General features: G+C 34.9%; 1 protein-coding gene across 1 annotated transcript; it reads left to right on the top strand.

Annotated features, from left to right (window-relative positions):
- Positions 1-13,564: 13,564 nt before the first annotated feature.
- On the top strand, positions 13,565-14,299 carry LOC109136147 (glycine-rich cell wall structural protein 2). The gene has a single exon (XM_019252078.3). The coding sequence runs from the start codon at positions 13,565-13,567 to the stop codon at positions 14,297-14,299; it is 735 nt and encodes a 244-aa protein (XP_019107623.2).
- Positions 14,300-15,277: the final 978 nt, after the last annotated feature.

Raw genomic sequence — 15,277 nt, 5'->3', positions numbered from 1 at the left:
ATATATATATATATATATATATATATGAGTGGATGTATGGATATATTAATGGATGGATAGAGCGGATCGGTCCAAAAAAATCATCCATATCCAACCCGGCCCACCACCCAATCCATCCATCACCCGCTTTACTGCGGGTGATCATCCATTTATTCGGGGCGGGTGGATGAATAATCTACCAACACATGGATAATTGCCATCTCTATTGGGATGGTAGATAAAGTATTAATGTCATCACTCATTCACTCATTACTCATTAAATCTTGCACTCAATATTCTAGCTCCCTTTTTCCCAGTTTTTGCGTCAGAAGTAGGGATGACAATCAGGTCGGGTTAGGTCAATTTTAGGTTGACTTGAGTTATATTTCAGGTCACTTAACCCTAACCCAAACCCAAACCCGACCCGATTCTAATTTCAGGTTGAAAATCATAACCCAAACCCGACATTATCGATTTCGGGTTGACCCGAAACCAACCCAAAATGACCTGAAATGAAATTCAACTATACACGCTAACTTATGAAAGTATGGGTTAATGACCTTAAATGAAATTTAGGTGATCCAAAAAATAGACTTGACCCAATACAAATAAAAATAACAAAAGATAAGCAGTATAAATCATGAAAGTCAAGGTTAATTTCTTTTAAGGTATAAGAGTGGGAATTACAGCTTTTGAAACAAGGAAATTCTCAATTACCTTTTGATATACAACTGTACTTATAACTTTATCTCAATTCGTTGCAGTATAATAATATGTATCTGAGTTTTACTTTGGAATTGGACTAAGTTAATCGTAATCTACAAATGAGGGCAATTTCTCCTAAGGATTGACTTTGAACTGAGTTTAGTTAATTGCGAGATATCCACTAGCTATTGATGATAATCGGCAAAGTGGTAAAGTCATGCATGTATACATCTAGAACTTAGTTTTTCTTATATCTTGCAATTGACTAGAATCTTTCAGCAAGTCAAACAATTCTGCTCCTCATTATAAACTATGATTGGTGGGCAAAATAATATTTATTCTATTTCTTATGCAAGACAGATAACAAGCAACTCAAATAGGACACTAGATGTACGTACTATCCTACTTGAAGTAAATAAGATCTAAGTATAGAAATTTTAATTATATATAAATCTCTATTTGGCAATACTAGATGAAAATAAACTAAAACTGATAAGTTAACTGAAACTAATAATAAGATAAGGCTGAAACTCATAAGGTGCTGGAATTGATAATGTAGCTCATTAGCTTAACTATTTGGCAAAATTAGTTGCTTAAGTTGATAAACTATTTTGCCAAAATTAATTGATATCAAAATTTTGAAAAGATTTTCCGAACTTTCAGTCACCTGATTTTGAAACGATAAATTTTTTAACTTATCATATAAGTTATTTTAACCACCTGAAAATTTATTTTAAATACTCTCCAAACACTACTAACAAATTTATTAGCACCTAAAATATATTAGCACTTTATCATTTAAGGTAACTAAAATACTTCCTCAAATAGCATAGACTGTGTTAGGCAATACATTTCAGTCAGCTTAAATGATAAGGTGCTAGAATTTTAAGTTACATTAAATAAGTAGAGGTTTTTTGGGGGCGGAGTATAAATTATATCATGTCAGAAAGTAGGTGCTGAAACTATATATGCTTTACATAATCATTTTCAGCTACCTTATCAGCTCATTCCCCCTTTTAACTAGTGTTGTTTAACATAGCCATGTAATGATTGATTCAATTGACCGCATTATTTATATATACCTTTGACGCAGTCGGAATCAATTAATGTAGGAAAATAACGTAAACGCAATTCCTAATATGAACAAACAGATTCACAAACAATAAATATGACAAAAGGCTCCGGAATACACCAGAATAGAGATAAACTCTCAAAGTAATATTATTAGAATAAAAGTTGTCTTCTAATGACGGCTCAAAATATTCAAATAGTCTTAGCAAAATCCTAAAAGGAAAATTAACTAGAAATAAAATCCCAAAATTATTAAAATACTGTTTTGGGTTCTAAACAAACGATCGGATGGCTTAAAAATAGAGTCTGTAGGTGATCATAGTATAGCGGTGAGTTGCACTCATTGGCCCGTTTTCCCTTTACGAAAAGGTATTTTATTAAGCATTTTGACACCAGAGATCTGACTAGTAGAAATCATTTTAAGCTTTTTTGACTATTGGCTTCTTCATTGAACCGTGCAAGTGTTTAACTAACCTTCATACATCAACCCTTGTATGAGGCAATTTAATTCAGAAAAGTTATGATAATGGTTTCTAACGTTTGTTTTATTGTTATGAATCGGTTAGCTCCCAATGAATGATGCATTGTATATTCTGTTTAAAGTTATTATAAAAGGGTTGAGTTTCAACTAATTATTAGGCTCGGGTTATGCCCTGGGTGAGAAAAAATTTCATTTATTAATATAATACTTTATGATAATAATACTAAATACAACTTAACATAGTGGTTAAAACTTTAGTATATGTACTTGAGTTCTCGGGATCAAACCCTATACAATGCAATATCTTAATTTTTTTATTGTACATGAATTACATGAACTAAAACTCCCTAGGGAGAGAGACCTCACAATATCTTGTTTTCGCACGCTTTTAATATATTTGTATAGATTAAATTTTTTAAAAACTTTTAGGTAGGTATAATACTTAATTAATAGTATAATGTCCAATCTAAAAGTTACTGTAACTCTACTATTATCTCAAACCTTTTGAAAACAAAACTACTTTTATTTAGCTGTACGTTGTAAAGACATAAATTACTACTTTTGACTCAAAAATTTCACGGCATCCAGCTCAGAGGTGCAGAAAGTTTTGAATAACAATTAACAGACTTTGGGTTCTGCTGTAATTAGGTTATTTCTAGTCAAACTTTGTTTTTTAAGAAAAAACTTTTTTTGGAAGAACTTTGTAATATCGTTGACATGGATAAACAACTAGCTACAGATCAAGACAAACAATGTTTCGGAAACAACGTAGTATCCATTGTTACGCTTAGAAACAACTCACTTGACTAGCTTCATATCTATGTATAATATATATATCGATATGAATATTTGACCATACCTAATTTCTCATTGTTGTGCATGTACATGTTATGTTTTATGCACATGTTATGTTTTGATGATGAAAATTAATATAATATGTTATAGCATGAAAGTATGTAACAGTTACAACAGATGCATGAAGAAGAAAGAAATGGATAAACGAAGACTTTGAAGAAAAGAAGAATCAAGAATGAAGTTCGAGTTTATAATTTCTTAGAATAGTAACTTTAGATTCAAATGTAATATGCTTAGTAATATGCAATGTGCTCAATATAGAAATATAAAGTTAATATAATTATTATCTTCTTTGAGTTAAGAAAGTAAATGATTATATTAAAATTATATTTCTATATAAAAAGGAAATAAGTTTTTAAAATCAGAAATCAAAAGGGATTAGGAAAATAAGTTTTTGATAAAACCGAGTTAAGGAAAAGATTTTAATAAAAATAAGATTTTGATAAAAACCGTGTTTTGATAAAACGTAAGCTTTAGAAAAATATTTTATAAAAATTGTATTTCCTTAAAATGTGTTTTACAAAATAAAAGAATTTTAGAAAAAGATTTTTACAGATATCTAGTTTTCTTAAAACGTGTTAAAAATATTTTTATAAAATAATTTTGTTTAAAAACGTGTTTTCTAAAAAACGTGTTTTTCAAAGAGATTTTATAAAAACTGGAATTTCCTAAAAACAAGTATATAAAATCAGATTTTATTTTGGAAAATAATTTTTGAGTTGAAAAGAAAATCTATTATGGAAAACATATCTTTTTAAGAATAAAGATAAAGATGAAAAAGATAAAGATTGATTTTCTAAAAGAGAATTAAATCCCTTGAATTAAGGAATTGAAAAATATCCTTTGGAAGGATATTCGTCCAACCCATTTCTATAAAAGGGATTCATAATTCACTTTTAGATCTCAGTTTTTAGAGAGAAAATCGAGTCTAAGTAAAAAAGCTGAAAACTATTTCCTTGGCACTGAGCGTAGCACTGAGCTGTTAGGTTTAAGTTACTATTTCACAACTGTAATTGTCCTCTATTTGCTTGACTAAGAAGCACATCTTTGAGGATCGTTCTTTTTGTAACTTTTACATTATTAAGAGTGCCAACACTTAGAGTTAAGTGTTGGGGAGTCATTACTAGGGTTAGTAGTGAGGGGAATCGTATTGTATCAAGAGTTTGATATTATATGATTCAAAGAAATAAAAGAGTTTTTGTTTCTTGTGGACGTAGATCTCAGAGTTGAGATTGAACCACGTTATATATTGTGTCAAATCTAATATCTTTTAAGTTTATTATTCGCAAAAACGCAAAATAACAATTTTCGAGTGTTCAGCTCAGAGCCTGGCACTGAGCTGTGAAAGGGTTTTTGCGAAAATCGATTAGATTTCGTCACTCAATTCAACCCCCCCCTTCTTGAGTGTTCCCTTAGGTTACAACAAGTGGTATCAGAGCAGGCTATTCTCGTAAGACTCACATCTAGAGAATAGAAATCATGAACACACAAGACGACTTTCGCGACAAGTATTCCAAGTGTCCAATTTTCAATGGGAAAGATTATGGATGGTGGAAGACAAGGATGAGGATATACATTCAAGGTTCTGACTTTCAATGCTGGAGAATCATCAAGACTGGACCTCTTCCTATCCAAAACAAAGACGATAAAGGTAACCTGTTCGACAAAAAGGAAGAGAGTATGATTCTGTTGACTACGGAAAGGCAGAAAAGAATTTCAAAGCTATGAGTATTCTCCAATCTGGAATTGGACCTGACGAATATTCAAGAATCTCTGCATACCACTGCTAAGGAAATTTGGACACATTGGAATTGGCACACGAAGGTACAAACGAGGTAAAACAGTCTAGGATAGATTTACTAGTCCAACAATATGAACTGTTCACAATGACTAAGGATGAATCTATTAAAGATATGTTTACCAGATTTACACTAATAACTAATGAACTAAGATCTTTAGGAAAAATCTATTCTTCTGAAGATTTAGTTAGAAAAGTGTTAAGAAGTTTGACTAATAAATGGCTTCCTAAAATAACTGCTATTCAAGAGGCTAAGGATTATCAAAACTCTCACTAGAACAACTCATGGTTCCTTAATGACTCACGAACTTGTTTTAGATTCTAAATCAAGTGAACCAAAGAATAAAGGGTTGGCCTTAAAAACTGAAGTAGAAACGGATGATAGTGATAGTGATGAAGAACTAGCCTTTCTAACTAGAAAATTTCAAAACTTTCTGAAAAAGAATAGGAATAACAACTTCAGGAAAGTGGAAATCCAAAGGTAAAGGCACTACTTTTAACCCTAAGAAAAGTGCTACTAACTCTGGTTGTTTCAAGTGTGGTGAGTATGATCACAGGATTAAAGAATGCCCTCTGTGGGATGAAGAAAAGCCTAGAGAAAAACGAGAGCAGTCTAAGAAGGAGTACAAGAAAGCCATGATCGCAGCAGTCTGGGGAGACTCGGATTCTGACGAAGATCAGTGCCACGCTCAGAGCCACGAAGCAAAATATGTCTGAATGCTGTACAGACCACTCTGAAGACGGCACTGAGCCATGACGACTCACATCTATGCTTGATGGCTAAAAGTTCGAACCCTCTTGAAGAGGAAGAAGACAGTGAGGTAAGTCTAACTTCTTTAAAACCTTCAATTCATCTTCTTTCCAAAAGTAAGCTTGTCATATTGCTTGAAAACGTAATTGATGATTGTCAAAACATGAATGATAATTTTGATAACATGAAAAAGGAAATAAAAAATTTGACCAGGCTAAAAATTGGATTAGAAACAGAATATAAGGAATTGCTGAAAGAAAACAAAACTCTAATAAAAAGGATTGACGAGAAAGACTTAGAGATAAACACACTAAAACAAGAAAAGATCTAGTTGATAATCTCGTAAACAACTCAGTGCCAGTCACTGAGTTCCAAGCTGAAAAGTCTAGTCTTGAGGAACAAATTGAAAATTTAAATCACGAGTTGAATGAACTTAAAAATTCAAGACAACAATCTGAAATTGTCCCATTACGCCACCTAGTGATGAGAAAATAAAAGAAGAACTGGATAAGGTTAAAAAGGACTTAGAGATTTCCCGAAAAAGAAGTAGTGATTTGAACAACTCAGTTGAATATTTAGAATCACAACTTTCTATTGCTCGAAAGATGCACGAAAAATGGACCAATGGGAAGAATGCTCTAAATTACCTAACTTGCACCACAAACAACACGAACAAAACAGGATTAGGATATTCTGACCAGCGACTCAGTGCCAGCTCAGTGCCAGACCCTTCGAAAGAGACTTTCGAAAAAGAAAATATGTTGGCTTCCTGAATATCTTATTTGCAACTTTTGTGGAAATAATGGACACCTAATTGAGGACTGTAACAAAAAGAAAAATCGAATTGCAAAGAATGTCAAACATGTTACTCGAATCTGGGTTAGAAAAGACATTCTAGATGCTCAACGTAAGAAAAAGGGACCCAAACAAGTATGGGTTCCTAAAACTAACAAGTATTCTTGTGCAGGTAAACGTGAGAGGAAGCAACCTATGGTATCTCGACAGTGGTTGCTCAAGACATATGACTGGTGACAAAACACAATTCCTCTCACTAGTAGCCCACAATGGAGGGTGTGTTACATTTGGCGACAACAAAAAGGGAGAGATCATTGGAATAGGCAATGTCGGCAAGTCTCTAACACACTCATCGAGAATGTTATGTTGGTAAATGGACTGAAACACAACTTGTTAAGTATATCACAACTGTGTGATAAAGGTAATGTTGTTGAATTTCAGGCAAATTTGTGCCAAATCTTGAATATGAAAACTAGGGAAGTAATTTTGGAAGGTAAAAGATTAAACAATGTCTATATAATCTGTCTAGATACCTTACCTAATGAGAAAATTTCATGCATGAGTGCCCTACAAGATAATCCACTACTTTGGCATAAAAGACTTGGACATGTTAGTTCTAGACTGCTTAACAAATTGAGAAAAATGGATTTAGTAGATGGTTTACCATCCATAAACTTTGATTGGGAAACAATTTGTATGCATGTGCTAGATGCAAACATGTTCGATCATCTTTTAAGTCAAAGACATTTGTTAGCACCTCTAAACCCTTGGAACTAATTCACATGGATCTTTGTGGCCCAATGCGTGTAAGGAGTAGAGGTGGTAGCAAATATGTGTTGGTACTTGTTGATGATTTCTCTAGATTTGTTTGGACATTATTCATTGGTGGGAAAGATGAAACATTTGATGTTTTTCTTGTTCATATTCGAAAAGTTCAAAATCAAACAAATTGTAAATTGCTGTCTGTACGTACTGATCATGGCACTGAGTTTGAAAATACAGATTTCGCAAAAATTCTGCAATGACAATGGAATTGATCATAATTTCTCTGCACCAAGAACACCACAACAGAATGGAGTTGTAGAAAGGATGAATCGTACTTTAGAAGACATGTCTCGAACCATGCTTTTACAAAGTGGCTTACCTAGAAATTTTTGGGCCGAGGCAGTAAGTACTGCATGCTATATAATAACAGAACTAAAGTACGATCCATCTTGAATAAAACTCCATATGAACTGATCAAAGGTAGGAAACCAAATATCTCTCACTTAAGATGTTTTGGATGTACTTGTTATGTTCACAACAATGGCAAGGATAATTTGGGTAAGTTTGATCCAAGAAGTGATGAAGCAGTGTTCATTGGTTACTCTCCTCATAGCAAAGCATATAAAGTATACAACAAAAGAACAATGCGTATGGAGGAGAGTGTCCATGTCATATTTGATGAATCTGATAAAAGTTTACAAGATGTGCAGGTAGATGATGACGAAGACTTCTCTATTGGACTGATTAGAGAGTCACGAGACAAACAGCATGATGAGAATCAACCTGAAACAAGCTCTGAGGCTCAGAGCATGGCACAGTCTGAAGAACAAATCAACAACTGCGACGAGAATGAAAAAGATGCAGAAGAGATAACTGAAACTGTCGAAGAAGAAGTGTCGGCAGAACCAACAGAAGCTGAAGAAAACGAAAACAACAGTGAACGCTCAGAGCATGGCACTGAGCCACAGAACGAAATTTTCACTCCGAAGAAGTGGAAACACCAAGGATCACATCCTACTGACCTAATACTCACAGACATATCAAAGGAGTCCAAACTCGTTCATCTCTTCATAATTTTGTGCTTTCAATGCTTTTATATCTGAAATTGAACCAACTAATTATATAAATTGCATTGACTGACCCTGATTGGATTTTGGCTATGCAGGATGAGTTAAATCAATTCAAAAGAAATGAAGTTTGGCATTTAGAACCTCGTCCCACTCATCAATCAGTAATTGGAACAAAATGGGTTTTTAGAAACAAATTGGATGATAGTGGGATGATTGTTCGAAATAAAGCCAGACTAGTGTGCCAAGGCTTTAACCAACAAGAGGGAATTGATTATGATGAGACTTTTGCCCCTGTAGCCCGTTTAGAAGCTATTCGAATTTTGATATCCTTTGCAGCTTTTAAAAATATTAAACTTTTTCAAATGGATGTCAAAACTGCATTCTTAAACGGGTACTTAAAAGAAACAGTGTATGTTGAACAACCTCCTGGTTTTATTGATCAAAATTTTCCTAAACATGTTTATAAACTAGATAAGGCACTTTATGGTTTAAAGCAAGCTCCTAGAGCTTGGTATGAACGCTTATCTATCTTTTTAATGGAAAATGGCTTTAAAAGAGGTTCAGTAGATAGGACATTGTTTCTAAAAAGTAAGGGGGAGAATTGCTAGTTGTTCAAATTTATGTGACGATATTATTTTTGGAGCAACTACAGAATTATTATGTCATTATTTTGCTGAACTAATGAAGAGTGAATTTGAAATGTCTATGATGGGAGAATTAAGTTTCTTCCTAGGTTTACAAATCAAGCAACTGGATAATGGCATCATGATACATCAACAGAATATGTGAAGAACTATTGAAGAAGTATGGTATGGAAGATTCAAAGACTTATCCTACACCTGTACCTACTGCACTTAAGTTAGATCTGGACGAAAATGGTAAGAAAGTAGATGAAACAATCTACCGAGGTATGATAGGTTCTCTTCTTTATTTAACTTCCAGTCGACCAGATATTCTTCACAGTGTATGTCTCTGCGCCAGATTTCAATCATGTCCAAAGGAGTCTCACTTCAAAGCTGTCAAACGAATCCTTAGATACTTAAGAGGCACTACTAACTTATATCTATGGTATCCTAAAGGAGGCAACTTTGACTTGATTGGTTTTTCTGACGCAGATTATGCAGGATTTTTAGTAGATAGAAAAAGTACCTCTGGAACAGCCACCTTCTTAGGTCCTTGCTTAATCTCTTGGGCTTCTAAAAAGCAAAATTCCGTGGCTCTTTCAACTGCAGAAGCTGAATATGTTGCAGCCGCATCTTGTTGCGCACAGGTATTATGGGTAAGACAACAACTTAGAGATTTTGGTGTTTTAATTGATAATGTGCCCATTATGTGTGATAATACAAGTGCCATAAACATCTCTAAAAATCCTGTTCAGCATTCACGTACAAAGCATATAGAAATCAGATATCATTTTTTACGTGATCATGTAGAAAAAGGTAACATAGCCCTTGAATTTATTTGTACTGAAGACCAAATAGCTGATATTTTCACTAAACCACTTGCTCGTGAAAGATTTGAAAAGCTTAGATTAGCCTTGGGGTTGATTTCTAGTGCCTAGTTGATTTATGTGTCTATTTGATCCCTTTGCAAACTCAAGAGCTCAAAAGATTACACTTACACTAAGTCAGATGTTTGATTTAATTCAAGACTCCTGAAAAGGCTATTGATGCTGTCCTAATAACTAACACCTAAGTTGCTTCAGAAAAAATTTCATAAAAATTCCAACAAAAGTATCACAATTTTCGAAAATTTCCATTGATGTTGCTTTGACTAAATTAAAAGAGTTTCGAAAAATAGTTTTATAAAAATTTTTTTAAAAATTATGCAAGGTCTTCAAAATATAAAATAAGTGGAGTCTTACCTACCCTCATAAACACAATCCACCTAACCCTAAACACTTCCCAATACCCGGTTTTTTTTCAAAAACAAAACCAAAACCCCCCATCTTCCCTTCCCTAAAACCGGCATCATTTCAAACAAAACCCTAACCCAACTTTTTCCCTTCTCTCTCCTCTACCCCACATCTCTTACCATGCGCCGCAAGATGGAGGCTCGGCGGCTGGCTTACCGGAAAACCAGATCTCAAAAACCTCAACCGTCTGGCACTCCCTCTCCTCCTCCTTCCCCCCCTCAACCGTCGCCTCCACCTTCACCTCCCACTCAGCCTCCACCGACACAACCAACCTCACCCACCGTTCGTCGCCCAACTCCCCGAAAAAGACCCGCACCAAAACCCTCTAACCGCACCAGAAAAACTTCCGCTGCTACCGCACCTCCATCCTCTGACCCTTCTTCGTCCACGCGTCGAAATCCGGCCACAAACACCGGCACAAAGGTTCTGTCTGGGCGAGTTTTTGCAGATCCGTGGCGTCAGCAACCGGTTTTCAAGTTTTTTCTTGACGCCATACAATCTCAAGGTTGGTCTAATTTACTTTCCTTTACTGATGCTGTTTATGAAAAGGAAGTTAAAGAATTTTATCAGACTTTGGAAATTTCACATGTACTTGAGTTAAAAGCCGAAGTTAATGGAAAAGGGATTCATATGGGTGTTGATAGGCTGGCCGAAATTCTTGGGGTTTCTTATGTCGGATTTTCTGAGTATAAAACACAATCTTGGCCGTTTATTTATGGGGTTGATAATGCTGAAATTAGTCGCACACTTTCTGACCATCCTCTTCCACATGCTCAGATCTTTCCTACCTCTATCTCTCGGCCAAAAATAAACTACTTCGTAGTCTGATAACTAAAACCATTTTGCCTAGGGTCGAAAGTCGTGGTGAGGTCTTGATTATGGACCAAATTCTGCTGTGGTTGTTGATTCAGGTCAGCCCATTAATCTGCCATCCTTATGATGCTACACATGCAACAGTTTCTCATCTCCTCATTTTTATCCGTATGGTTTTGTTGACTCGGATTTTCCGCGAGTTTGATGTGCTGTTGCCTACTTCGGTTGGGATTACTGTCAAAGATGTTATGAGTGATGGTGTTTTAGAGCGAATGGAGTTATGTGTGCTAAAGATGAATTGTTCAAGAAAGATTTTCTGGGTTTTAAACCAAGAGAGGCTGTGAAGGGTGCTTGAAAATGATGGAAGATATGAAAGTTATGAAGGCTCAGATGCAGCAGCTGTTGGCTAGACAACGCGCCAGTGACACTCTAGCTGCCCAACGTCACCGTCAACTTATGTCCAAACCTTGATTACCATCTGTTTCTCCTAGCTCCACTTTAAACTTATGATGATGGCTTGTAGTTTTTGTTAAACTTGTGGTTTTTGTTAAACTATTTTGGTACTTTTGGATGCTTTTTGGAACTTTCTGTTGATTGTGAATTGGTGTTGGTTGTAGCACCAGCATCCCTAGCCCACTCGGTTGAGCTATTGGATTATTTTGGATCTATCTGAGTATATGTGTGTTTTTTTTTTGTATGCTTTTTTGAGAATGACAAAAGGGGGAAAAGAAGCATATAATATTGACTAGAATCTTGATGATATCCTAGGTTGAGCTAATGTGAATAAAATATAAATGAGCATGTAGGGACAAGTGAATGATTGAAGCTATTAATCTGAGGTACGGATAGAGTCTAAAAGGGTACATAAACCATGCATTGTTTGAGGGGGAACAAAAGTCAATATGCATACTTTAAGGGGGAACAATTGTTTATTTAACAATATTATATTCATGAGTTTGTCATCATCAAAAAAGGGGGAATTTGTTGTGCATGTACATGTTATGTTTATGCACATGTTATATGTTTTGATGATGAAAATTAATATAATATGTTATAGCATGAAATATGTAACAGTTACAACAGATGCATGAAGAAGAAAGAAATGGATAAACGAAGACTTTGAAGAAAAGAAGAATCAAGAATGAAGTTCGAGTTTATAATTTCTTAGAATAGTAACTTTAGATTCAAATGTAATATGCTTAGTAATATGCAATGTGCTCAATATAGAAATATAAAGTTAATATAATTATTATCTTCTTTGAGTTAAGAAGTAAATGATTATATTAAAATTATATTTCTATATAAAAAGGAAATAAGTTTTTTAAAATCAGAAATCAAAAGGGATTAGGAAAATAAGTTTTTGATAAAACCGAGTTAAGGAAAAGATTTTAATAAAAATAAGATTTTGATAAAAACCGTGTTTTGATAAAACGTAAGCTTTAGAAAAATATTTTATAAAAATTGTATTTCCTTAAAATGTGTTTTACAAAATAAAAGAATTTTAGAAAAAAGATTTTTACAGAAATCGAGTTTCCTTAAAACGTGTTAAAAAGATTTTTTATAAAATAATTTTATTTAAAACGTGTTTTCTAAAAACGTGTTTTTCAAAGAGATTTTATAAAACTGGAATTTCCTAAAAACAAGGTATATAAAATCAGATTTTATTTTGGAAAATAATTTTTGAGTTGAAAAGAAAATCTATTATGGAAAACATATCTTTTTAAGAATAAAGATAAAGATGAAAAAGATAAAGATTGATTTTCTAAAAGAGAATTAAATCCCTTGAATTAAGGAATTGAAAAATATCCTTTGGAAGGATATTCGTCCAACCCATGTTCTATAAAAGGGATTCATAATTCACTTTTAGATCTCATGTTTTTAGAGAGAAAATCGAGTCTAAGTAAAAAAGCTGAAAACTATTTCCTTGGCACTGAGCGTAGCACTGAGCTGTTAGGTTTAAGTTACTATTTCACAACTGTAATTGTCCTCTATTTGCTTGACTAAGAAGCACATCTTTGAGGATCGTTCTTTTTGTAACTTTTACATTATTAAGAGTGCCAACACTTAGAGTTAAGTGTTGGGGGAGTCATTACTAGGGTTAGTAGTGAGGGGAATCGTATTGTATCAAGAGTTTGATATTATATGATTCAAAGAAATAAAAGAGTTTTTGTTTCTTGTGGACGTAGATCTCAGAGTTGAGATTGAACCACGTTATATATTGTGTCAAATCTAATATCTTTTAAGTTTATTATTCGCAAAAACGCAAAATAACAATTTTCGAGTGTTCAGCTCAGAGCCTGGCACTGAGCTGTGAAAGGGTTTTTGCGAAAATCGATTAGATTTCGTCACTCAATTCAACCCCCCCCTTCTTGAGTGTTCCCTTAGGTTACAACACTCATATATTAATGATATAATCCTACTTAATTTCACATATCTTAAGCTACGAGCCTGCTTGCAAATTCCTATAAATAGGGGCCTTATCTCACACAAAGTTCTCATCATCCAAAACACATTAACATCTACGACATACATTTAGTTAAGAGGCAAAACCACAAGAGTGAAAATAATGGCAAGTCCCAAAGCAATAGGGGTTGCATTGTTGGTTCTACTTCTTGTAGAACTAAGCATTGCAGCAAGATCACCATTTGCCGCAGGAGGTGGAGGTGGTGGTGGTAGCGGTGGTGGAGGCGGTGGAGGGTCTAATGGCTATGGTTCCAGGTATGGGTCAGGTTATGGTTCTGGAAGTGGTAGTGGACACGGTGGTGCAGGAGTAGGAGGATATGGTAGTGGAGGAGGTGGAGGTGGAGGTGGAGGAGGAGGTGGAGGGGGAAGTAAAGGCGGTTCTGGATCGGGATATGGGTCTGGTTATGGATCTGGAGAAGGGTCTGGATATGGTGGTGCACATGGAGGTGCCTATGGTAAAGGTGGAGGTGGGGGAGGTGGAAGTGGAGGAGGTGGGGGTAAGGGAGGCTTAGGCTCAAGTTATGGTTCTGGATATGGATCGGGAGAAGGTTCAGGTTATGGTGGTGCACATGGAGGTGCCTATGGTAAAGGTGGAGGTGGGGGAGGGGGAAGTGGAGGAGGCGGGGGTAATGGAGGCTTAGGCTCAGGTTATGGTTCTGGATATGGATCGGGAGAAGGTTCAGGTTATGGTGGTGCACGTGGAGGTGGGTACGGCAAAGGTGGAGGTGGAGGAGGTGGAAATGGAGGTGGGGGAGGTAATGGAGGCTCAGGTTCCGGATATGGATCAGGATATGGTTCAGGATCAGGCTATGGAGGTGGTCGTGGTGGGGATAACTAGCCATTTGTGATATAAAGGGTGACTCATGCTTTAAATTCCTAAAATAAAACATTGATGTTATCTTTTATATGTAATCGTTTATATTAGGAATAAAACAAAAGATATATTTTTACAGTTTTACAACTATCTTCTAGTTTTGTTTTACCAACTCATGTTGTTGTAAGAGTTGTACTTGCTACTAAAATTTTCTTCTTTGTTCATACATGAAATAAAGGTTGTTACGTTGTTTATGTGATGTTTCGATATGCTTCACACGTGCTATCAAAAAAGTACTTATATATGTTTAGGACTTCCGATCCTATTTTTTTGTCTGAATTTAAGTATCGTTGAGAGTCTAATATAAAATTTCTAGTAGAAGTGAAATCCTTAGTCTCGTCATCGGAAGTCCTACAAAACAATTAAAACTGGCACAAGGGTTTTTTCGAGAACGCCCATTCGACGCTCAAGTCAGTTGAGGTAGAAAGAGAAAGTGAGTGAATGTAGAGAGAAATTCTCTGGTTTTTTTAGGTGAGTATTCAATACCTATTCATTGATCAGACTTGCTGCTTTTATAGTGTTGGGGATTTTCCATAACGGAAATCCTATAGGGGAACATCCCAACTTTTAGAAAAGTTGTCTCTTTTTTATGAAAAACCTCCTTCTAACCTAAAAAGCTGATGGGCTCCTTAGGAGTATATCATGCTGACCTTTTAGATGGACTATATATAACATTATTTAACCATGTCCAAACACCTATCTTTGCAAATTACCAAGCTTAGTGTCATAAAATAGTAAGGTTTAAAGAAATTCGCATAGACTGACCATATGAGCTTCACAATTGCATGCAGTACATCAGAAATTTTTTGTAGCTAGGGGCAATACATCATAAGTAGTTCTCCTCTCATTACTTGTGTGTATGGATCAAATTATCTATATATATTTTCTAACATAGTTAGGGATTATCATTAAATTGTACTACAAATATTCGTCAATGGCAAA

This window comes from Beta vulgaris, chromosome 9 (assembly GCF_026745355.1).
Source record: "Beta vulgaris subsp. vulgaris cultivar EL10 chromosome 9, EL10.2, whole genome shotgun sequence".
Classification (NCBI taxonomy): domain Eukaryota; kingdom Viridiplantae; phylum Streptophyta; class Magnoliopsida; order Caryophyllales; family Amaranthaceae; genus Beta; species Beta vulgaris.
This window is presented reverse-complemented; position numbering and strand designations above follow the sequence as displayed.